Source organism: Hemitrygon akajei, chromosome 8 (assembly GCF_048418815.1).
Source record: "Hemitrygon akajei chromosome 8, sHemAka1.3, whole genome shotgun sequence".
Classification (NCBI taxonomy): domain Eukaryota; kingdom Metazoa; phylum Chordata; class Chondrichthyes; order Myliobatiformes; family Dasyatidae; genus Hemitrygon; species Hemitrygon akajei.
Window position 1 is genome coordinate 15,948,855 of NC_133131.1, and position 24,443 is coordinate 15,973,297.

At 40.7% G+C, this 24,443-nt stretch overlaps 1 protein-coding gene across 1 annotated transcript in view; it reads right to left on the bottom strand.

Annotated features, from left to right (window-relative positions):
- The window catches only part of vps53 (VPS53 subunit of GARP complex), a 274,888-nt gene that overhangs the window by 93,771 nt on the left and 156,674 nt on the right, over nucleotides 1-24,443 (bottom strand). Inside the window, exons 14-15 of the mRNA XM_073053325.1 lie at nucleotides 23,131-23,373; nucleotides 18,551-18,698 (exon numbers count right to left, since the gene is read on the bottom strand). Of these exons, the coding sequence (XP_072909426.1) occupies nucleotides 18,551-18,698; nucleotides 23,131-23,373 (391 nt within the window). The remainder of the gene's footprint in view (nucleotides 1-18,550; nucleotides 18,699-23,130; nucleotides 23,374-24,443) is intronic.

The window sequence follows — 24,443 nt, forward strand, 5'->3', positions numbered from 1 at the left end:
GGACTGGTGCAGAGCCAACAACCTGTCTCTGAATGCGAACAAAACAAAAGAGATGGTTGTTGACTTCAGGAGGGCACAGAGCGATCACTCCCTGCTGAACATTGACGGCTCCTCGGTAGAGATCGTTAAGAGCACCAAATTTCTTGGTGTTCACCTGACGGAGAATCTCACCTGGTCCCTCAACACCAGCTCCATAGCAAAGAAAGCCCAGCAGCATCTCTACTTTCTGTGAAGGCTGAGGGAAGTCCATCTCCCACCCCCCATCCTCATCACATTCTACAGGGGTTGTATTGAGAGCATCCTGAGCAGCTGCATCACATGTGGTTGGAAATTGCACCATCTCGGATTGCAAGACCCTGCAGCGGATAGTGAGGTCAGCTGAGAAGATCATCGGGGTCTCTCTTCCCGCCATTACGGACACTTACACTACATGCTGTATCCGCAAAGCAAACAGCATTATGAAGAACCCCATGCACCCCTCATACAAACTCTACTCCCTCCTGCCATCTGGGAAAAGGCATTTGGGCTCTTACGACCAGACTATGTAACAGTTTCTTCCCCCAAGCTATCAGACTCCTCAATATCCAAAGCCCGGACTGACACCTTATTGCCCTATTGTCTTGTTTATTATTTATTGTAATGCCTGCATTGTTTTGTGCACTTTATGCAGTCCTGGGTAGGTCTGTAGTCTAGTGTAGTTTTTTTCTGTGTTGTTTTTTACGTAGTTCAGTCTAGTTTTTGTACTGTGTCATGTAACACCATGGTCCTGAAAAAATGTTGTCTCATTTTAACTATGTACTGTACCAGCAGTTATGGTTGAAATGACAATAAGAAGTCATTTTGACTTGACTTAACTTGAAAAAAGTGCCTAAATTATTATCTCCCTGTAGATCTAACACCTACCATCACTAAAACCTTCAAGAGACTGAGCATAACACACATTAACCACAGCTTTCCACACAACCGCAACCACTGAAACAGGTCTATGGTGGACATCATCTCTCTGGCCATACATTCATCTTTGGAGCATCTGTAGACATCTGCATCAGACAATTGCTTATTGACTACAGCTCCACCTTCAAGAGTATAATTCCAAGCAAGCTCATCACCAATCTATATGCAACTGGATCCTTGACCAACAGACCGCAATCAGGAAGGACAGGCAAAAATGTTCTCTCTAAGGTATGTGGGTGCACACAGCTTTTGCTAAGTGAACAAATAAATTTAAACTGCGCATAAAAGGTTGTCACCCTCTACCTCAGCATGTTAAGTATATTTCACGATTGTGCAGAATCACATTTCCTTTTCCAGTTTCTGACATGGACAGCGTTGACAATTTGGAGTTTGTGATGATTTGTCTGCAGATTTTAGAACTGGCTTATTTATACTGTTTGTATTGAAGAAATTATTGACTCACTATGTCGAATTCCGAAGAATCGAAGGGCGTGAAGTGCAAAACGCTAGTTCATTTAAAGCGGAATGGCTTAATTAAACAGTAGAAACTGCTACACTGACAGTTCATGAGATCAGGAATGTGCAGCTATGAGAAATATTTATGCACAATGCAGAAACTGGTGTTACCTGCATGTATTGTCATGATGTAGAAGTTGCTGGAGAATTTGCAAGTGGGAAAAAGTGGAGTAATATTTGGAAACTTGACTTTTTAAAGCATCATTTAGCAAGCCAAGCAAATCACACATGGACAGTGTGTGAAAGTTCCGGCGAGAAAATCCTTCATTACTCCCTTCAGGCCTGTTATGTATGATTTGTGAGAGTGCAAATGAAAGAGTGCGAAATCGATCAAACCCAGAGGAGATTAAAATTCTCATTGACAGTGTTTTGCTAGCTGTTAAAATAAATACCTTCATATACAAAATTCAGTGTGCACATGTTGTTAACACTGGTCATTACAAATTAGAGGGAACGTTGACAGGCAGCAAGACCTCCACCATGATTATTTTAAACATTGGTGTTCCACAAGGTTGTATCCAGAGTTGGTCACTTCACTCCCTGTATGCTCATGACTGTGTGGCCAGGTTCTTCTTTAACTCCATCTACAAATTTGTAGATGATATCACTGTTGTTGGCCATATCTCAAATAACGATGAGTTGGAGTACAGGAAGGAGATAGAGAACTTTGTAACATGGTGTCATGACAACAAACTTTTTCTCATTGTCAACAAAAGCATTGGTCACCGACTTCAGGAAGGGGGTCTCCTGTCTCCTCTCATGCTCCTGTCTACATCAGCCGTGTTGATATTGAGAGCTTCATGTTTCTTGGAGTGAGCATCACCAATAGCCTGTCCCGATCCAACCATGTAGAGCGATAGTCAAGAAAGCTCAGCAGTGCCTCTACTAGAAGGGCCGAGATGGCCTGTTTCCATGCTGTAATTGTTATATGGTTATACTTCCTCAGAAGGCTAAAGAAATTTGGCATGCCATGTTGAATATTACCACTGTTTATTGATTATCCACAGAAAACATAATGGCTTGGTATGGCAAATGTTCTGCATGTGAAACTGCAAAATTATGGACACAGTTCAGCACATCACAGAAGCCAGTCTCCCCTCGATGGGCTCTGTCTATACCTCTAACTACCTCAGTAAAGCAGCCAGCATGATCAAAGACCCTACCAACCCCAAACTTTTTTTCTTCTCTCCTCTTCCATTGGGAAGAAAATACAAAAATAAATCGAGAGTCTACTCCATTAGGCTCAAGGACAGCTCCTGCCCCACTGTTTTAAAGCTATTAAATAGTTCTCTAAGATGATAAGATGGACTCTCGGTCTCACAATATACCTCATTATGACCTTGCATCTTGTTTACCTGCACACAAAAAAAAGGCTGGAAATACTCAACAATTCAGGCACATACAGTGAGTGACGGCCGGCCCTTCCATCCATTCTGCTCTCCAATGTCTGTTTGCTGAGGGAATCGGGCCTGCAGTCCTTGGAGTCGCCTGATGCCGGTGGCTGGAGGTGAGGAGAGCGTAAGCGGTGTGCGAGGAAGCGGAAGCAAGGCGAGCGGGCAGGAGTCCATGCCAGGAAAAAAGCAAGCCCTAGCCGGCCGGCTCTCCCGTCCATTCTGCTCTCCAAAGGACATTAAATTGGACTACATCTGTGGCAACAAAATACTTGGTGGGAGTACAGAAACGGACGGAATCCCAGGCACCGCCATTCAGCTGATTATTTATGTAACAGCTTTTCCCCCAAGCCATCAGACTACCAACCTACTGACCTCTGCTGTGCCTATTGTCTTGTTTATTATTTATTGTAATCCCTGCACTGTTCTGTGTACTTCATGCAGTCCTGGGTAGGTCTGTAGTCTGGTGTAGCTTTTGTGTTGGTTTACGTAGTTCAGTGTAGTTTTTGTATTGTTCATGTAGCATCATGGTCCTGAAAACTGTTGTCTCATTTTTACTGTGTACTGTACCAGCAGTTATGGTTGAAATGACAATAAAAAGTGACTTGACTTGACTTGAATGCACAGAATTAATGTTTATAATGCAAGATCATTAGTTTGGAGTGTTAACCTGGTTTCACCCTCTACAGATACCATCTAACCTGATGAGCATTTCCAGCCCTGTTTATTAATATATCAGATTTCAAGCAAAGAATTTATTTTTGTACCACATAAGATGCAATCCTTTAATTATTCAAAAGAATGAAATAATTTGCATTTCTAAATGAACTTTAATTGCCAACTAAATACTTTTGAGATTTATTAATTGCTACTTAAGTTAAGAAGAAACTAAGGCTACGTCCACACTAGACCGGATAAATCCGTAATCAAAGCTTTTTCTCTTTATTTTGACCCTCTGTCCACACTGAAATGGCGTTTTCCTCCCCCAAAAACAGAGCTTTTCTAAAACGCCCTCCAGAGTGTGTAAATTTGAAAACGCTGATTGTGCAGAGCAGTGTGGACGGGGTAACCGGAGATTTCTAAAAATGCTGACCTGATGTGCCGGAACAGATGGTGACGGCAGCACGGCATTTCATTGTTTTCTTGAACACAACCTAACAATTTCAGAACAGACGGCAACGAGACTGAAGCCAGAAGAGTTAGAAATGTACTCACCAAATACTTTGACCCATAACTTACTTAATAAATAAGTATACTCACTTTGCCCTGTTTTCTGTCCTTGCTCGCATGAAGGTGGTTTACCTATTTATGCAAGTACTTCTCTGACAATAGACAATACAGCCTAATGTAACATTGTATGGAAATAGTTTAAGTTTTAAGTCCTCCTGCGTGAGAGCCAACAGCTCTCTGTCGTTTGGCAATTTCCTTTTAAGTTTTTCTAGTCTGTAACTGCACAAACATGCACATTCACAGCGAGATTTGACACCAAACATGTCGCTTGTTTTCTGTAGATGTGCCCTGCGCTTGTCCGGTAGCAGGAGATTCGCCCAAATACCTGTTTTAATGTGGACAGAGGTATTTTCAAAAATGCTTGGTGTGGATGCCTATCGTTTTTACATGAAACCAGAGTTTTCAAAATTATCCAATCTAGTGTGGACGTAGCCTAACTGTACGCACAGCCAAGCTCCACAAAGAGCATCGGAATAATTGACCAGCTTGACCACTTACATTGGCGTGGCCCAGAGCCAAACATGAGCCAAGACAGTGCCTCCCTGAATATTTTTTTTATTGTCTCATGAGATAGAGTCTTGACTTAACATCTACCCCAAAGGATGAAAAAAGCACAACAGTCCCTTAGTACTGCACCAAACTTCCATTATGCTCTGACCTTGAGAATGGAGCTCAAACTGTCCAATTCTCAAGTATGAATTTAGAAAAGTTATTGAGGGAGGCAAGGTAATCACTACAATCATAACCACATATGTGGGAAACATTATGAATCTAAGCTCACAAATGTTTGCCCATAATTTTTGTAGAATTATAGAAATGTTAATACAAGAGCCCATTTAGCTTATCACGATGCCATTACTAAGTGCACAGACCTACCTACATTAAACCCATTTTCCTGGCCCCTCCACATGCTGTTTAATATTCAATCTCTTCAAATGTTTACCCAATTCCCTTTTAAATGTTGTGATTGACTCAGATTGAATAACCATTTTCAGTGAAGCAGTCCAGAGTCTAATTGCTCCTTGTACCTTAAAGACTAATCCTTGGATCTTAGTCAAATAGCTTAGTTTATTTTACATTGTGCAATGTGCTTGATATGTTACTTATACCCAGTTTAATGTAGTACTTTTATTATATATATAAAAAAAATGAATTGGATCTTTGCCCAAAAATGTTAATGTTGATGATGATTATTTTGGATAGTTTAGTTTTAAATCTAGTACTGATGAAGATTTTGAGGCTGCTCGTTTAAGAGGAATATACAGAACTCATTATCCGGCGGGAAATGAGAACTGCCAAAAGCACAAGCAATATCTTGCCACAGTCTCATGAACATGCTAAATCAAAACAAACAGCCTAAGCAAACACAGAAATCACACAGCCTTTTATAATTGCTTGCAATTTCCCCTTTGTGTAAGAGTCATGTTAAAGTAAAAAAGGATTTACTTTGGGGCTGCAGTCCTCAGTTTGTGCGTGAGAATATACACATGCCGTACTCCTCCACTGCCAGGAATCAGGGAGTTGAGAAAGCCTTCAAACTGGAGCAGGGTTTGTTTTCACTGCTGTTAGTGGACAATTCTGAATCTACCTGAAGTCAGGCTCAATAGGAGCAAAAAACATTGGGTGCAATGAGTTCGCTAGAGACCGCGAAGTGGCTTTATAAACAAGAGAAAAACTAAAGAGAATCACCTCCTGATGGTCTCAAGATTAGCTTTATTTGTCACATGTACAAAATATACAATGAAATGAGCTGTTTTACATTAACATCCAACACAGTCTGATAATGTGATGCAGGCAACCCACAAGGGTCACCATGCTCCCAGTGCCAACATAGCATGCCCACAACTTACTAACCTAACCATACGTCTTTCAAATGTAGGAGAAAATGTAGGAGGACACCCACGTGGTAACGGGGCGCATGTACAAACTTCTTAGAGACAGTGGCGGAACTTGAACCCCTATCATATAATTATAACAATCACAGCACGGAAACAGGCCATCTCGGCCCTCCTAGTCCGTGCCGAACTCTTAATCTCACCTAGTCCCACCTACCCGCACTCAGCCCATAACCCTCCACTCCTTTCCTGTCCATATACCTATCCAATTTTACCTTAAATGACACAACTGAACTGGCCTCTACTACTTCTGCAGGAAGCTCATTCCACACAGCTATCACTCTCTGAGTAAAGAAATACCCCCTTGTGTTTCCCTTAAACTTTTGCCCCCTAACTCTCAAATCATGTCCTCTCGTTTGAATCTCCCCTACTCTCAATGGAAACAGCCTATTCACGTCAACTCTATCTATCCCTCTCAACATTTTAAATACCTCGATCAAATCCCCCCTCAACCTTCTACGCTCCAATGAATAGAGACCTAACTTGTTCAACCTTTCTCTGTAACTTAAGTGCTGAAACCCAGGTAACATCCTAGTAAATCGTCTCTGCACTCTCTCTAATTTATTGATATCTTTCCTATAATTCGGTGACCAGAACTGTACACAATATTCCAAATTTGGCCTTACCAATGCCTTGTACAATTTTAACATTACATCCCAACTTCTTATAGTCAACAGTCTTATAAATCAATGCTCTGATTTATAAAGGCCAGCGTTCCAAAAGCCTTCTTCACCACCCTATCTACATGAGACTCCACCTTCAGGGAACTATGCACTGTTATTCCTAGATCTCTCTGTTCCACTGCATTCCTCAATGCCCTACCATTTACCCTGTATGTTCTATTTGGATTATTCCTGCCAAAATGTAGAACCTCACACTTCTCAGCATTAAACTCCATCTGCCAACGTTCAGCCCATTCTTCTAACCGGCATAAATCTCCCTGCAAGCTTTGAAAACCCACCTCATTATCCACAACACCTCCTACCTTAGTATCATCGGCATACTTACTAATCCAATTTACCACCCCATCATCTAGATCATTTATGTATATTACTAACAACATTGGGCCCAAAACAGATCCCTGAGGCACCCCGCTAGTCACTGGCCTCCATCCCGATAAACAATTATCCACCACTACTCTCTGGCATCTCCCATCTAGCCACTATGTTACAGCTGGTGCTATAAAGCATTATGCAAATGGCTGCGCTACCGTGCTGCCCCCATTCTAAACCACCCTCTGCACAAAAACAGTTACCAAAGAAGTTTAATCAAGAAACTATAATAGGCTGCAGTTCCAAATTAAAAATCAGAATCAACATCTGAGTCAGACTGGGCACTAACATGTCTTAGTGGGAACCTCTTGCTTGAAAATCTACTTTTCACAAAATGTGCATGGCTTTTCCACAGGTGCCATGATCAATGAAAGGGAATAGATTGTCCATTAAGTTAGAAAGTCACAACAGTTTAGAAATAGATGAGAAGACCAACCTGACAATTAATAAAATCTACCACTGTTAAGTACCAAGTCATTTTTAAAGCAACATGCAGTATCTTATAATGTTAGAGCCTGGTTGCATTTTCATGTTTTTATGTCTGCTGATGACACACCAGTGGAATTCTTGAACTACGACGTAACCATAAGACTGCTGAAACATTTATCAACCTAGATCACAGACTAAAGCTGGAAGCACTTGGCCAGTCTCCATCCAGCTCCCACAGCAGCATTTGATGGTGACCAAATAGGTTTATCCAATGAGTCACGGAACCACACAGATCAGGAAGATCCCCCCACCCCCACATTTGAAGGAACTGAGCCAACCGGATGCATTAACTATCCTGGGGGCACAGTAAGTTGTCTTGGTGTCCCTGGGGTCTATCATCTGGAATCCCTATTGTTAATTAGATAGAACTACCGGACAGACCACGTGTGAAATAACTAAAGATGTAAATATGATTGAAAGCATCTCTCACAATCAAACAACTTGCCAACATCAAGGCACATGCATTTACAACTCCTTGTGCAAAGTACTAGAGGACGACCTCCCCAGTTCAATTGGGTTCAGGAAATACTTCCTTACTTTGTACAGATAGGATCAGGATTCAGACCAACTAATCATTAATTTCACTTGGTGAGGTCACATGACAATCATTTCATGAGCACCTTTCAGATACTTCACAAAATAATGTTATTTCCTTCCTGAGGAATCACACCTCAGTTAAGTGTTTGCGCATCTTAGTTAAATGTTAAATGACTGCACATCCCATGGAGTAGTACTTGCCTGGTACCAGATCAGAATCTCAACCTAGGTTTCCGGTGACGTCATCGTCGAGAATGGCAGCTTAAGTCACTAGCTCCTCCGGAAAAACACATATTAAGCCCCATTAACCCGTCAAATATAGTATGTTTCGAAAAATATTTGAACTGAAAAGAGGGGCAAGAATGGGGAAAAAGAACGGAAATTTAAAAAGCGACACTGCGGAGCCTGCGTCCGAGAGGAGTGCAGCGAGCGGCTCTCTGACCCGACCGCGTGCAAGCGAGGCAGGCGCCGGGCCTCGTTCTGACGAAGCGGCGAATATGTTCAAAATCCTGAAAGAAATAATGGAGGTCCAGAAAGATATAAAGCAGCAGCTCCGTGATATTAAGGTAGAGCTCGCCAGCGTTAATCAAAAAATAGCGGTGGCAGAGACTCGCATCGAGAAGGTGGAAGATCGCATTCAAAACATGGAATGGATACTGAGCAAGACAATAAAAATCATACATCACCAAGAAGGTAAACTGCTTGAGCTGGAGGGAAGATCACGGCGGAAAAATATCAGAATCTACAATGTTCCCGAAGGAGCGGAGGGCCCGTCTATGACGGAGTTTGTCGGAAAGTTACTGCGGGACGCGCTGGATCTTCCCCCGGCTATGAAGCTGGAAATCAAAAGAGCGCACTGCACGCTAGTTCCAAAACCTACCCAGGATACAAAGCCACGATCAATTATAATTAAATTCCTTCAGTACAGCACCAAGGCAGAGATTCACCAAAGGGCCTGGGTAAGAAGAGAGTGTTTTTAGAGGATAAATTAATATATTTCAACCAAGATTACCACCCCCCCCCCCCCGCGGTCCTCCAGAAACGCAAAGAAAACTCCGAAGTAAAGCGAGTACTAAAGCAAAATAAGATTAGATTTCAAACTCAGTACCCTGCTAAACTTTGAGTGTTTTATGACAATGGGACGCAGTTGTACCAGACAGTGGAAGAGGTGACTACAGACATGAAGGCCAGAGGGTTGTCCGTCAGCATGATCAAAACGAAAGAAAGCCTGGCTGAGGTATTGTCTCGCTCGGCTTGGGAAATAGTGCGAGAATCGAGAAGGCAGGAGACGGGAAGAAGCCGAGAGAAACATATCAGGAAGAGACCGGGAGTTTCCCAAAGACAGTCCTCACCCCTTTCAGAAGAGCCATAAGGTTTGGCTAACTTTAAAAATGCTGAGAAGCTAAACAGAAGCAAAAGTACACGGTGATATACCTATCTCGAGAAATATTTAATATAATGTGGATTTTATATTACCGTACTTAGTTGTTATTCTTTATTCGCTCACTTACTCCTTTTTCCCCACCAAAATGAGAATATATATATATGTGTATGTGTGTAATGTGTGTGTGTGTATATATATGTATATATGTGTATGCATGTATATATATTTGTGTGTGTATATGTGTATGCATGTATATATATTTGTGTGTGTGTGCGTGTGTATGTATAGGAGGAGTACACAGGGAAATCTTTTCTGTGTAATGGTTTTGTTCACTGACTTTTATGAATACTACAATGGGGGCCCTCAACTCACAAATAGGAGGGGTTATCCCCCACAGTTAGACATTTCCTCTAGCTCAACGGAGGGTCATTTACTAGAGACCTCAGCCTTGGGATCACACGTTCGTTGCCATTTTTGTTATTATTTGAGTTTCTTGGTTCTTATTTGTTCAGGGAGTAGATCGATTAAGTTTTATTCTAATTTCAATGATACATTGACAGATAAATACAGATGGCTAAGGACAAGGTAAAATTCATTTCTTTTAATGTAAATGGGCTATTAAATCCAATCAAACTTAAGAGAATTTTGTCCAAAATGAAAAAAGAACAAGCCCATGTAGTATATTTACAGGAAACTCATTTAAGTGATAATGAGCATAAAAAACTAAAGAGAATGGATTCACTAATCTGTTTTTCTCCTCATATAAATAAGGACATAGGAGAGGAGTTGCTATTCTTATCTCAAGTAAGCTAAATTTTGAAAAAATATTCAAAATGGGAGATAAAGAAGGCAGATATATTCTGGTAAGGGGGAATATAGATGGCAATTCAGTTACTCTATTGAATATATATGCAACCCCGGGAAGTGATATTGGTTTCTTTCAGAAAATTACTGATATCATGGTAACGGAAACAGAAGGTTTCCTGATATGTGGGGAAGACTTAAATTTACAATTACAACCAAACTTAGACTCTTCCAATAGAAAAATCTATGAAACAAAATCTTTACATAAGAAAGTTAATACACTTTTTGAGGATGTTGGTTTAATTGATATATGGAGGAACCTTTTCCCTGACAGAAGGATTACACTTATTATTCTGCTCCACATTCTGTATATACAAGAATAGACTATTTCATAACATTTGGAAAAGACAAAGACAAAATAAACACCTGTGGAATTGGGACAATAGATGTAAGTGATCATGCACTTATATATTTATCTGTTGATTTTGACCTACAACCAAAGAATACTATTTGGAAACTAAATTCAAATCTACTCAATTATCCGTACTTTAAGGAACAAATTAAAAAAGAAATTGGTCTCTACTTAGAATTTAATGATAATGGAGAGGTTTCACCTCCCATTTTATGGGATACTCTGAAGGCGGCCTTAAGAGGGAAAATTATAGTGATATCTTCATATAAGAAAAAAATAAGGAATAAAACATTAGAGGAATTACAAAATAGACTGAAGGAACTAGAGAAAAACCACAAATTGAATTTGGCACAGGGGATACATTAGGGGAAATTAAAAGAATTAGGAATGAAATAAATAATTTGGTTACGCAAGAAATCAGGAAAAACTTAATGTTTCTGAAACAGAGACATTATGAAAGTGGATCAAAATCTATGAAAATACTGGCATGGAAACTGAAAAAGAAGATAGCAGAAAATACAATTCATAGAATTCGGGACCCAAGAATGAAAATGAAAAAAAGTAAGCTAAGTGAAATTCAAGAAGCTTTTGAACTGTTTTACAAAACGCTATATTCCAAAGTTCCGGGGGAAGCATAACCCAAATTGAAACCTTCTTGAATTCTATAGTGTTACCCACTTTAAGCGAAGAACAAAATAGAAGAATGACTGCTGACATAACTGAAGTTGAATTAAAAGCTGCAATTAGTAGGCTTAAATTAAGCAAGTCACCAGGATCAGATGGATATACGGCAGAGTGGTACAAAGAATTTAAAAATGAGTTAATTCCTGTTTTACTCCCCACACTGAACTCGGCTCTAAAAAAGGCACAAAGGCCACCCAGTTGGAAGGAAGTGATAATCTCAGCTATACCGAAAGAAGGCAAGGATAAAATGGAATGCGGGTCATTTAGACCAATATCCGTTCTTAATGTAGATTATAGGTTATTTACCTCCATCATGGCCAAACGATTAGAGGAGTTTCTACCCATACTGATATGTAATGATCAGACAGGTTTTATACGACAATGCAAGAATCAAGACAATATACGAAGGACACTTCACATTATGGATCATATACAAAAAAATAAAAGCAAAGCAATAGTGGTAAGCGTAGACGCTGAAAAAGCATTTGATTTGGTTAATTGGAATTTTCTTTACAGAGTTTTACATAGATTTGGTTTCCAAGATACAATTATTAAAACTATACAGACACTATATGACAATCCTACTGCTAGGATTAAAATCAATGGATATTTATCAAATAGTCTTACCCTAGAAAGGGGCACGAGACAGGGTTGTGCATGGTCACCACTAGTGTTCGCGCTATATCTGGAACCATTAGCTCAATACATCAGACAAAATGAAGATATCAGGGGAATTACTATTAAAGGGATAGAGTATAAATTGGTTTGTTATGCGGATGACATTTTGATCTATCTAGGGCAACCAACATACTCTTTACCTAATTTGATGCAATCCTTTGAACAATATGGTCAATTATCAGGATACAAGATCAACATAGATAAAACCCAATTACTTTCATATTACTATAGCCCACCAAGAGAAATTGAAACTCGATACCCCTGGGCATGGCACACAGAGTCTTTCAAATATTTGGGCATCATTATGCCAAAAGATTTGGCAAAATTATCAGAATGTAATTATCAACCTTTATATAAAAAATTAAGGAAGATGTGGCAAGACGGAGCCTGATTCCTTTTCTCAGTCTCAGTTCAAGGATTGAGTCTATTAAAATGAATATACTGCCCAGACTGTTATATCTCTTTCAGACCCTACCAATAGAGATTAATCAAAATCAATTCAATGAATGGAACAAGATGCTATCAAGGTATATTTGGCAGGGTAAAAGGCCTAGAATTCATCTCAAAACTTTGCAATTAGCAAAGGAAAAGGGGGGATGGGGCTTGCCTTCGCTTAGAGATTATTATTTTGCAACACAGTTGAGAGCCGTGATATGTTGGTGCAACCCATCATATGACGCTCAATGGAAAAACATTGAGGAGCGGGTACTTCCCATCCCCAATTTTGGCTGATAACAACCTGCAAAGGTACATAAATACTATTGATAACCCATGGGTGAAACTGACTCTTAAAATATGGAAAACCACTATAAAAGAATATAACCTAGAGGGAGATATTGCAATTCTTAAATGGTGTGCATATGACTCTGATTTTACACCAAATAAATTGGATGCTAGATTTAAGGACTGGACTGCTAAAGGAATAACAGTTCTTTGCAACATAATGAATGAAGGAACACTGTTCAGTTTTGAAATGCTTAAAGAGAAACACTTATTAGAAAAACAAGATTTTTATCGGTATTTACAGATGCGACAATATGTTAATAAGATGCTTAAAAATGTAACCAAGGCAAATACATGCTTGATAGAGCTCTTTAGAAAAGCATATAATTCAGATAATGGTAGTAGAATCATTTCAAGCATGTATAAGGGGTTGCCAAATCTTAAAACACATTCAACTTCATACATTAAAACAAAATGGGAGAAGGAAGGAGGGATAATTATATCTGAGGAAGAATGGACAACAATATGGAGATATCAATGGAAGTGTACAAATTCACAGAAATGGAGGGAGTTTGGATGGAAAAACTTGATAAGATATTTTATTACACCCTCTCAGAAATCCCATTATGATAGTAACCTCCCTGTTTGCTGGAGAAATTGTGGAAATCAAAATGCAAATCATTATCATATTTTTTGGGACTGCCCTGTTATCAAAAACTATTGGAGGGGGATACACAATGCCCTACAAGACATCTTTAAATGTGAAATACCCTTGGAGAGTAAGACCATATATTTTGGATATATACCTCAAGAATGGTTGAAAAGAGATAAATATTTAATGAATATACTGTTGGTGGCTGGTAAAAAGACTCTTACTAGGAAATGGTTATCACAGGAGAGCCCAACTTTAAATACATGGATGGAAATTACAATGGACATTTACAAAATGGAGAAGATAATAGCATCTGTTAGTCATAAGCTGGAACAATTTGATTCATACTGGGAAAAATGGTTTAACTACATAATGCCTCATAGGCCTGATTGTATTCTCACAAATCAATGAATGTTGTTAAAAAAAAGATCACTCCCTACTTGTACATAGTTCTTTCCTTTTGCTTGTTTTTTCTTTCCACTCTTTTCTATAAGTGTATACCTCAGATAAATACTTTGTGGAGATTTGTGATATATATGATTATATGATGTATATGTACAATGTCCGAAGTACATCTTATGGAAATGTTTGTTTGATGAACTTCAATAAAAAAATAAATTACAAAAAAAAAGAATCTCAACCTAAATTTTGGTGCTTAAATCTCTGGAGTTGGGCATTTATTATCGAAGTATGTATACAATAGACAATAGACAGTAGTTGCAGGAGTAGGCCATTCAGCCCTTCTAGCCAGCACCGCCATTCACTGTGATCATGGTTGATCATACACAATCAGTACCCCGTTCCTGCCCTCTCCCCATAACCCTTGACCCCGCTATCTATAAGAGCTCTATCTAACTCTCTCTTGAATGCATCCAGAGACTTGGCCTCCACTGCCTTCTGGGGCAGAGCATTCCACATATCTACCACTCTCTGGGTGAAAAAGTTTTTCTGCATCTCTGTTCTAAATGGCCTACCCCTTATTCTTAAACTGTGGCCTCTAGTTCTGGACTCACCCATCAGCGGGAACATGCTTCCTGCCTCCAGTGTGTCCAATCCCTTAATAATCTTATATGTTTCAATCAGATCCCCTCTCATCCTTCTAAATTCCAGTGTATACAAGCCCAGTCGCTCCAATCTTTCAACATATGACATTCCGGGAATTAACCTTGTGAACCTATGCTGCACTCCCTTAATAGCAAGAATGTCCTTCCTCAAATTTGGAGACCAAAACTGCACACAATACTCCAGGTGGGGTCTCACCAGGGTCCTGTACAGCTGCAGAAGGACCTCTTTACTCCTATACTCAATTCCTCTTCTTATAAAAGCCAGCATGCCATTAGCTTTCTTCACTGCCTGCTGTACCTGCATGCTTGCTTTCATTGACTGATGTACAAGAACACCTAGATTTAGTTGTACTTCCCCTTTTCCTAACTTGACTCCATTTAGATAGTAATCTGCCTTCCTGTTCTTGCCACCAAAGTGGATAACCTCACATTTATCCACATTAAACTGCATCTGCCATACATTTGCCCACTCACCCAACCTGTCCAAGTCACCCTGCATTCTCATAACATCCTCCTGACATTTCACACTGCCACCCAGCTTTGCGTCATCAGCAAATTTGCTAATGTTACTTTTAATCCCTTCATCTAAATCATAATGTATATTGTAAACAGCTGCGGTCCCAGCACCGAACCTTGCGGTACCCCACTGGTCACAGCCTGCCATTCCGAAAGAGACCCGTTAATCGCTACTCTTTGTTTCCTGTCAGCCAGCCAATTTTCAATCCATGTCAGTACTCTGCCCCCAATACCATGTGCCCTAATTTTGCCCACTAATCTCCTATGTGGGACTTTATCAAAAGCTTTCTGGAAGTCCAGGTACACAACATCCACTGGCTCTCCCTTGTCCATTTTCATAGTTACATCCTCAAAAAACTCCAGAAGATTAGTCAAGCATGATTTTCCCTTCATAAATCCATGCTGACTCGGACTGATCCTTCTACTGCTATCCAAATGTGTCGTAATTTCCTCTTTTATAATTGACTCCAGCATCTTTCCCACCACTGACGTCAGGCTAACCGGTCTATAATTCCCTGTTTTCTCTCTCCCTCCTTTCTTGAAAAGTGGGACAACATTAGCCACCCTCCAATCAGCAGGAACGGTTCCCGAATCTACAATATACAACCTTGAGATTCATCTCCCAAAAGACAGCCATGAAACAAAGAACCCATTAAAAAAAAGCAACACACACAAAATGCTGGTGGAACGCAGCAGGTCAGGCAGCATCTATAGGAAGAAGTAAAGTTGACATTTCGGGCCGAGACCCTTCGTCAGGACCCATAAAAAAAAGACCGCTGAACACCCAATGTACAGAGAGAAAAAAACCTATCATGCAAATAGCGTTCTGAACAGAGGTCCACAAAGAGAGTCCGAGACTCATAGACCAGCACAGATCCAAGTTAGCGTTGCAGAGCAGCGAGCTAAACCTGCCCATCCCTCAACACCCTGACCTTTTCAATCTGGTCTGGTGCCTAAATCGACGCCCAAACATCGAGTTCAATTGTTTCAATATGCTCTGGTGCCTGGACCTCGTCACCATGATTTGACCTGTACCCGACCTTTCCAATTCGGCATGGTGTTTCGATCATTGTCTAAACATCGGGTTCAGTCGCCTCGATATGCTCTGGTGCTTGGACCCTGCTGTCTACATTTGGCCTGAAACAATCTTTCCAATTTGGCATGGGCACTTAAGTCAATTGAACCTCGGGTCTTCCTCGCTCTCAATGACAGGCCTGATGCCTTGCCTCACTTAGACTACATCAAATTGCCTCCAAGTCCAAGGGGAAGTTACAGATATTATTCGTGATGATCGTTTGCCAGAAGAAGTGTGATTAACAAAGTATTTAGTTGTTTTCCTTGTTTCATTAGAACCAGCCAGAAATCACTGAGATTCACCTGCGCCATCTTAAACCAGAATTTATGGATCTATTGAGTATGCCTGCAAGAAATTGAATCTCAGGGCTGCATATGATGACATATATGTACTTCGATAATAAATTCACTTTGAACTTTGAAGTTTTTCAAGAGCTTGCATTCAGCTAATAGCTCCTCTTAATGCCTGATCATGGCAACAAAGATGAATGATAAAGAACACACAAATGCTCGGCACTAAGTGGTACACATTCCAGCACCATCAAGTCAAATCAATTCAGTGAAGGGACACTTCTGTACAACAGGCTCAATAAGGCAACAGGAACTGGGGTACAAATATGATACAAGAAGTCACTCTCTAAAATGTTTAATGATCCCTTATTAAAGCAAGCATACTTAAAACTATTTATTTGAGGCTACTTGTACTGGGAAAAAGTTACTGTTTCAGGCAGGCCATTACTGGAATCAATCTACAGAAATCCCTTAGGGTAGATTTTAGGATAAGCACATTCAATACAAATAGAACTGTGTATTACCGCATGCTTAAGACTGTAATCCAGTTCTGTTAATTGAAAGCTGTTTTCTTGCACTGAATAAACTTGTATGATCTTGTCATTTAAAGTATATAGCTCAACATGCAGTGGCCACTTTATTAGGTACACCTGTGCACCTGCTTGTTAATGCAAATATCTAATCAGTCAAACATGTGGCAGCAGCTCAATGCATGAAAGCATGCAGACACGGTCACGATGGGGCACCGTGGTAGTGCTGCAATTAGCGCAACATTATTACAGCTCAGGGCACTGGAATTCAGAGTTCAATCCCGGCGTTCTCTGTAAGGAGTCTCTGTATGTCCTCCCTGTGGAATGTGTGGGTTTGTTCTGGGTCCTCCGGTTTCCTCCTACAGTCCAAAGACCTACTGGGTAGGTTAATTGGTCATTGTAACTTAACCTGTGATTAGGTTAGGGTTAAATCAGGGTGGTCGGAGGGTTTGAAGGGTCCAAACGGCCTATATCCCTAAATAAAATATGTTTAGTTGTTGTTCAGAATGGGGAAGAAATGTGATCTAAGTGACTTTGAAGTTGGAGTGAATGTTGGTGCCAAATGGGGTGGTTTCAGTATCTTAGAACCTGCTGATCTCCTGGGATTTTCACACACAACAGTCTCCAGAGCTTAGAGAATGGTACGATACACAAAATACATCCAGTGAGTGGCATTTCTGTGAGTGAAAATGCCCTGTCAATGAGAGAGGTCAGAGGAGAATGGCCAGACTGGTTCAAGCTGACAGTAAGGTGACAGCAACTCAAATAACCACACACTACAACAGAAGTGTACAGAAGAGGATCTCTGAATGCAAAGCGTGTTGCACCGTGGAGTGGATATGGGTTCTACTCCTGTACCATATGTAAAGTGGACACTGGGTGTATATTAACAAGAGAAGAACAAGGGAACAAAGTTCTGGCCATTAATGTTAATCATGGTGGCTGCAACCAATGTTCAAAGCTCAAAAGAAGTCCTTAACACAGAGTCCACAGATTGTAAAATCAGTTCAGTGTTGGAGTGAGTGAAGTTACCCTCTCTGATTCAAGAGCCTTATGGTTGAGGGGCAATAACTGTTCCTAATCCTGGTGGTGTAGTACTTGAGGCTCCTGTACCTCCTTCCCGATGGCAGTAACAAGAAGAGAGCATGGCCTGGATGGTGGGGTCCTTGATGTTGGATGCTGCTTTCCTGTGACAGCGCTCTGTGTAAATGTGATCAATGGTGGGAAGGGCTTTATCTGTGATGGGGTGGGCAGTGCCCACTACTTTGTGTAGGCATTTTTGTTCAAGGGCATTGGTGTTCCTATACCAGGCCGTGACGCAACCAGTCAGTATACTCTCCATCACGCATCTATAGAGGTTTGTCCAAGTTTTAGATGACATTCCAAACCTGTGCAAACTTTTAAGAAGGTAGAGATGATGCTGTGCCTTCTTTGTATGTCCCAACCCCAAAGTTTTACACTAAAAGCATCACTTTATACAACCACAGGCATATTGTACTCTTCGCTACATTTAAGTACAGAATCTATTGAAGAGCTTACTTCTTAATTTGCACTCAAACCACAGACAGTGAATTATTACATTAGCAATTATTTGCAAGTGGCTTATTTGCTTTGTGCTAACACCACTCTTACCCCCCACCCCACCCGGTCTCCTGTGCAAAGAGAGACGCTCACCTGTTGTGTTGTTGCCAGGCAGTACTCTGCTGTGCTGAGGATGCTGCAAATGAGGCAGAGCTCCTCCAGTGTGAACTTGGCAACCTCCGAGCCTTCCTTCTCCTTCAGCAGACTAGAGATGGTCAAGCCAGTGCTGCTGCTTGTGGTCCTGAACAAAAAGAAAATGGTAATATGCACTATTGACAAGAGAAGAAAACACACGTATAAAGTTCGACAGGCTGTGCAGATTCCAAGCTGAGATCTGTGTCATTCCCCTGAAAGTGAAACCCAACGGTTAGATTTTCTCCAATATTGCCCCTACAAACTTTCAAAATCTAATTCATCTCACGGTCACCATAGTTTCAATAGGCTGAAGAGCCAGTTTCCACACTATATTGTTTTCTGAATCTCTTTGATACATTCACAAATGCACTCAATATTACCAAATAACTTCACTCCCAGCAGTACTGAACTGATACCACAACCTGTCAACACCATTTCAAAGACTCTGCAACTCATGTTCTTAATATTATTTATTAATTATTGTTGTGGGGGTTTTGGGCTATTTGTACATTGGTTGCTTCTCCGTCTTTGTGTGTAGTACATCATTGATTCAGTTGTGTTTCTTTGACTCTACTGTGAATGCCCACAAGCAAATTAATCTCAGAGTAGCATATGGTGATGTAGAAGTTCAAAGTAAATTTTACATCAAAGTACATATATGTCACAATGTACTACTCTGAGATTCATTTTCATGTGGCAAATAACCGCAAATACAAAGAAACACAATAGAATCAATGAAAGTCCTCACACAACCAAATGGACAAACAACCACTGTGCAAAAGGCAGCAACCTGCAAATACAAAAAGAAAAAGCAAATAAAATAGTAATAACAAATAAATAAGCAAAAAATATCAAGAACGTGAAATGAAGAGTCATTAAAAGTGAGTCCATAAGTTGTAGGAACAGTTTAGTGATGCGGCAAGTGAAGTTATTCCCTCTGCTTCCAGAGCCTGAAGGTTGATAGATAGATATATAGATAGATAGATACTTTATTCATCCCCATGGGGAAATTCAACTTTTTTTCCAATGTCCCATACACTTGTTGTAGCAAAACTAATTACATACAATACTTAACTCAGTAAAAAAAATATGATATGCATCTAAATCACTATCTCAAAAAGCATTAATAATAGCTTTTAAAAAGTTCTTAAGTCCTGGCGGTAGAATTGTAAAGCCTAATGGCATTGGGGAGTATTGACCTCTTCATCCTGTCTGAGGAGCATTGCATCGATAGTAACCTGTCGCTGAAACTGCTTCTCTGTCTCTGGATGGTGCTATGTAGAGGATGTTCAGAGTTATCCATAATTGACCGTAGCCTACTCAGCGCCCTTCGCTCAGCTACCGATGTTAAACTCTCCAGTACTTTGCCCACGACAGAGCCCGCCTTCCTTACCAGCTTATTAAGACGTGAGGCGTCCCTCTTCTTAATGCTTCCTCCCCAACACGCCACCACAAAGAAGAGGGCGCTCTCCACAACTGACCTATAGAACATCTTCAGCATCTCACTACAGACATTGAATGACGCCAACCTTCTTAGGAAGTACAGTCGACTCTGTGCCTTCCTGCACAAGGCATCTGTGTTGGCAGTCCAGTCTAGCTTCTCGTCTAACTGTACTCCCAGATACTTGTAGGTCTTAACCTGCTCCACACATTCTCCATTAATGATCACTGGCTCCATATGGGGCCTAGATCTCCTAAAGTCCACCACCATCTCCTTGGTCTTGGTGATATTGAGACGCAGGTAGTTTGAGTTGCACCATATCACAAAGTCCTGTATCAGTTTCCTATACTCCTAATAACTGTTGCTGAACCTGGTGGTGTGGATCCTGAGGCTCCTGTAGCTTCTTCCTGATGGCAGCAGCGAGAAGAGAGCATGGCCTGAACGGGTGCGGATCCTTGCTGATGGATCCTGCTCTCCTGTGACAAGCACTCCTTTTAGATGTGCTCAGTCGTGGGGAGAGCTTTATCCATGAAAGACTGGGCTGTACATTGTGTATGTACCTTGATAATGAGTTTTCTTTGAATGAGACCAAGGTTAACTTTTCAGACTTTTTACAGACTAAAAATCCCTCAATAATCTATGAATGGAGTTTCAGATATATACATTTCATCAATAGAAATACTGTTTTATATACATCTGCTTCACCTTTTCTTTGCCTGTGATTTCTATCCTTGGTAGAAGTTCAGATAAATAACTAGTCCAAGTGTTCTCCATGCTGCAATTTAGCCAGCCACTATGAGAGCATAAATTTTCACTGGTGTTCAGTGTTTGTTTTTCTCAAGTATTTTCACCCAAAGTATTTCTCTCCCTTACCCTTTCACCCCACCCTATACAAAATCAACAAAGTTAAGATTCAAAATTAACCATGTGGGACGTCTTAGATTCAACGGTTGATATCTCCATACATAGTGCACACTATTCATTAAGGTCATTACATTTTAAACGGTGATGTTCAATTATATTCCAATTGTACTGCCAACACAAGGAAGATGGGATGATTTCCCATATCATTTTTCACGCAGTGGGTTACTTTGAAGCAAATGTGTTCATTGACCATTATTAAGTCTTTCAGCTTCAATAACACTTCTAGATACCAAGAACAATGTTGAATAGAAAGCTTGCCAAAAATCTGCACACAACCTGACAACCTAAAGCTGTGTAGTACCATATATGGTAAAAATGATTGCAATCCATTCCAATTAAGACCAGTTGTTCTTTCTGCCTGCATTTGATGTACTGAATATCCCAGATATGGGTACAGCACAGTTTGGTTAGAACCTTTTGTTGACCCTATTAAATTAAAAAAAAATTGTGGTAGAACCCATTCCATTTTCCATCCACTACATTAATAACATGAAAATCAACTGAGCTCCAGTGCTCAAAAGAAAGAAAACAGATGCTAGAAATCTAAAATAGGAAAATAAAATGCCAGAGTAGAAATGTGGTTTTCTCCAAAAATAATGAGTATTTAATGCATTTTTCTGTTTTTATTCTAATACTCCAGTACTGCTCGCAGGCAACAGTTAATACCAAATGGAAAAAGAAGAAATTCCTCACATCCCTCTGAATGAGAAAGCCTAAAGTTGAATAATCTCCTCAGTACAATACAGAAACCGAGTGGTATCTCAATGATGCCACTTCAGTCTGATAATTCATTCTCATTCTGATTACTTACAGGTCTACACTTGGTCTTTTCTTCTTGGCGTGACGGAGGATGAGAGGTGATCCGATAGAGGTGTATAAGATGATGAGAGGCATTGATCGTGTGGATAGTCAGAGGCTTTTTCCCAGGGCAGAAATGAAATGGTTGCCACAAGAGGACACAGGTTTAAGGTGCTGGGGAGCAGGTACAGAGGAGACGTCAGGGGTAAGTTTTTTTACTCATAGAGTGGTGAGTGCGTGGAATGGGCTGTCGGCAACGGTGGTGGAGGCGGATACGATAGGGTCTTTTAAGAGACTCCTGGACAGGTACATGGAGCTTAGAAAAATAGAGGGCTATGGATAACCCTAGTAATTTCTAAGGTAGGGACATGTTTGGCACAGCTTCGTGGGTCGAAGGGCCTGTATTGTGCTGTAGGTTTTCTATGTTTCTAAAATATATTATTTATTGCAACACAGAGCGAAATAGGCCCCTCTGGCCCATTACGCCACACTGCCCAGCAATCCCTCAAATTAATGCTAGCCTAATCACGGGACAATTTACAATGCTCAATCAAGCTGCCAACTAGTATATCTTTGGACTGTGGGAGGAATCCAGAGCACCCATGGGGAGAACGTACAAACTCCTTTACAGTCAGTGGCTGGAACTGAACCCGGGTCGCTAGTACTGTAAAGAGTTGTGCTAGCCTACGACACTGTGCCGCCTCTACACGTAGCTTAAAAAGAAATCTGCTCAGGCCGCATAGTGCAAGCTTGGCATGGACCTCGGATTAGAGGTTGCGAGCCATTCAACTTGATGTCACAGAAACCCTGCAGCTGGACAATACCACCAGAGGACGTGGCTTCGTGTCAGGATCCTGGCACAGTACAGCAGAGCGGTGGGGAGAATGGGGTTCTCACTGCGTTCCTGGGCACAGCAGCGGTGTTTATAACAGATCTCTCTCTATACAAGGACCTCATTTAGTGCTATTAGCACTCAAGTTCCTGAAAATGCATGCTGAGCACTGAGCCAAGCACCAGTATAAATCAAATTTTGTTAAAAAGAAAACAAAATGTCAGTGAGTTAACTTGAGTTTGGAATCTAATCTACAAATGAACCCAACAGTTATAAAAAGTCCAGGCTTTTTATCTGTAAATCTTTCTTCTCATGACATCTCAAGTATCCAGTATTTCCTATTTAAACTGGGCCAGTTTATCCAGGATGCAGGTGCTCCATTCACTACACGTGGGGTAGTTTACTGAGGAATGCAGCTAATTGAGGTGGATTACACTGATTCGAGATGCCATTACTACAGATTTGAAATTGAGTATTCATTTGCAGTTGATTACAGAGGAAATCCTCTGCATGGCCATTTAAAAAAAATAATTTCATACTCACTTAGGCAGATTTCCAGAGAGGATTTTCCATGCATATTCTCGTAAGTATTTCTGGAAAATGGTGGTTAAAGCAATCATTGGCTCTCCGGTGCTGAGTTGTGAGCACTGCACCATGCATTTCTTGTAGTAGACAAATAAATCGGCACAGCTGGGGAGCACTACTCCCCCATCATCAGTGTTTGGCTTTGGAGGACCGTGGGCTTTGAAATCTGCCACAAATTTGTCTATCAGTTCATTGAGATTCCTAGCAAGGAGAGAAGAAGAAGAAAAAGGAATAGTTTTATAAATACATTGAGAATATGATTAGATGTTAAAAATTCTTGTGACTGCACATGCAATCTAATGAAAGAGATCAAAAATATTTAACATTTGTTTTGTCTCCGTAACACGTAGCTTGATAAAACCTTATGTCATCAAATCTCAAGCAATCTGACTCAATGCAGCAAAGATTCACAGCAAAATATTTCAGACATATGGAGTAAAATGCCCCCCCCCAAATAAAATGAATTTCTCAGCTTTTCCCTCTATTTCAAGTGGCATGGTAGAAGAATTTGGAAATCAAAGAGCAATCCTTCATCCTTCTCACTGACAACACTGTTGTAGTGTCTAACATATAGTATGTATAGGAAGATGGTTTGCCAAATTATTAGTGCTGGATTCTCAGCAGGGTGCCATGGTAGCGAAGCAGTTAGCACAATGCTTCACAGCATCAGCAACCTGGGCTGAAATCTGCTGCTGTCTGTAAGGAGTTTGTATGTTCCCCCCGTGACCGCCGAAATTTAGAAGAATGCGGGGGGGGGGGGGGGGGGGGGAATCTCATTGAAACCTACCGAATGTTGAAAGGACTAGATAGGGTGCATGTGGAGAGGATGTTTCCTATGGTGGAGGTATCCAGAACTAGAACTAGAAGAAACAGCCTCAAAATTGAGGGGCGACCCTTTAGAACAGAGGTAAGGAGTAATTGTCGTTGACAGAAAGTAATAAATCTGTGGAATGCTCTGCCACGCTGGTGGAGGCCAAGTCCGTGGAAATACTTAGGGCGGAAGTTGATAGTTTCCTGATTGATCAGGGCGTCAAAGGATATGGCAAGAAGGCAGGTGTATGGGCTTGAGCGAGATCCGGGATCAGCCATGATGGAATGGCAGAGCAGACTCGATGGGCTGAATGGCCTAATTCTGCTCCTATGTCTTATGGACAGCTTAGGGTTCTTCTGGGTATTCCAGAGACCTCCTGCATTTCAAAGACATATGGGTTACGGTTAGTAAGTTGTGGGCATGCTACATTGGCACGAGTAGCATGGTGACATTTGTGGAC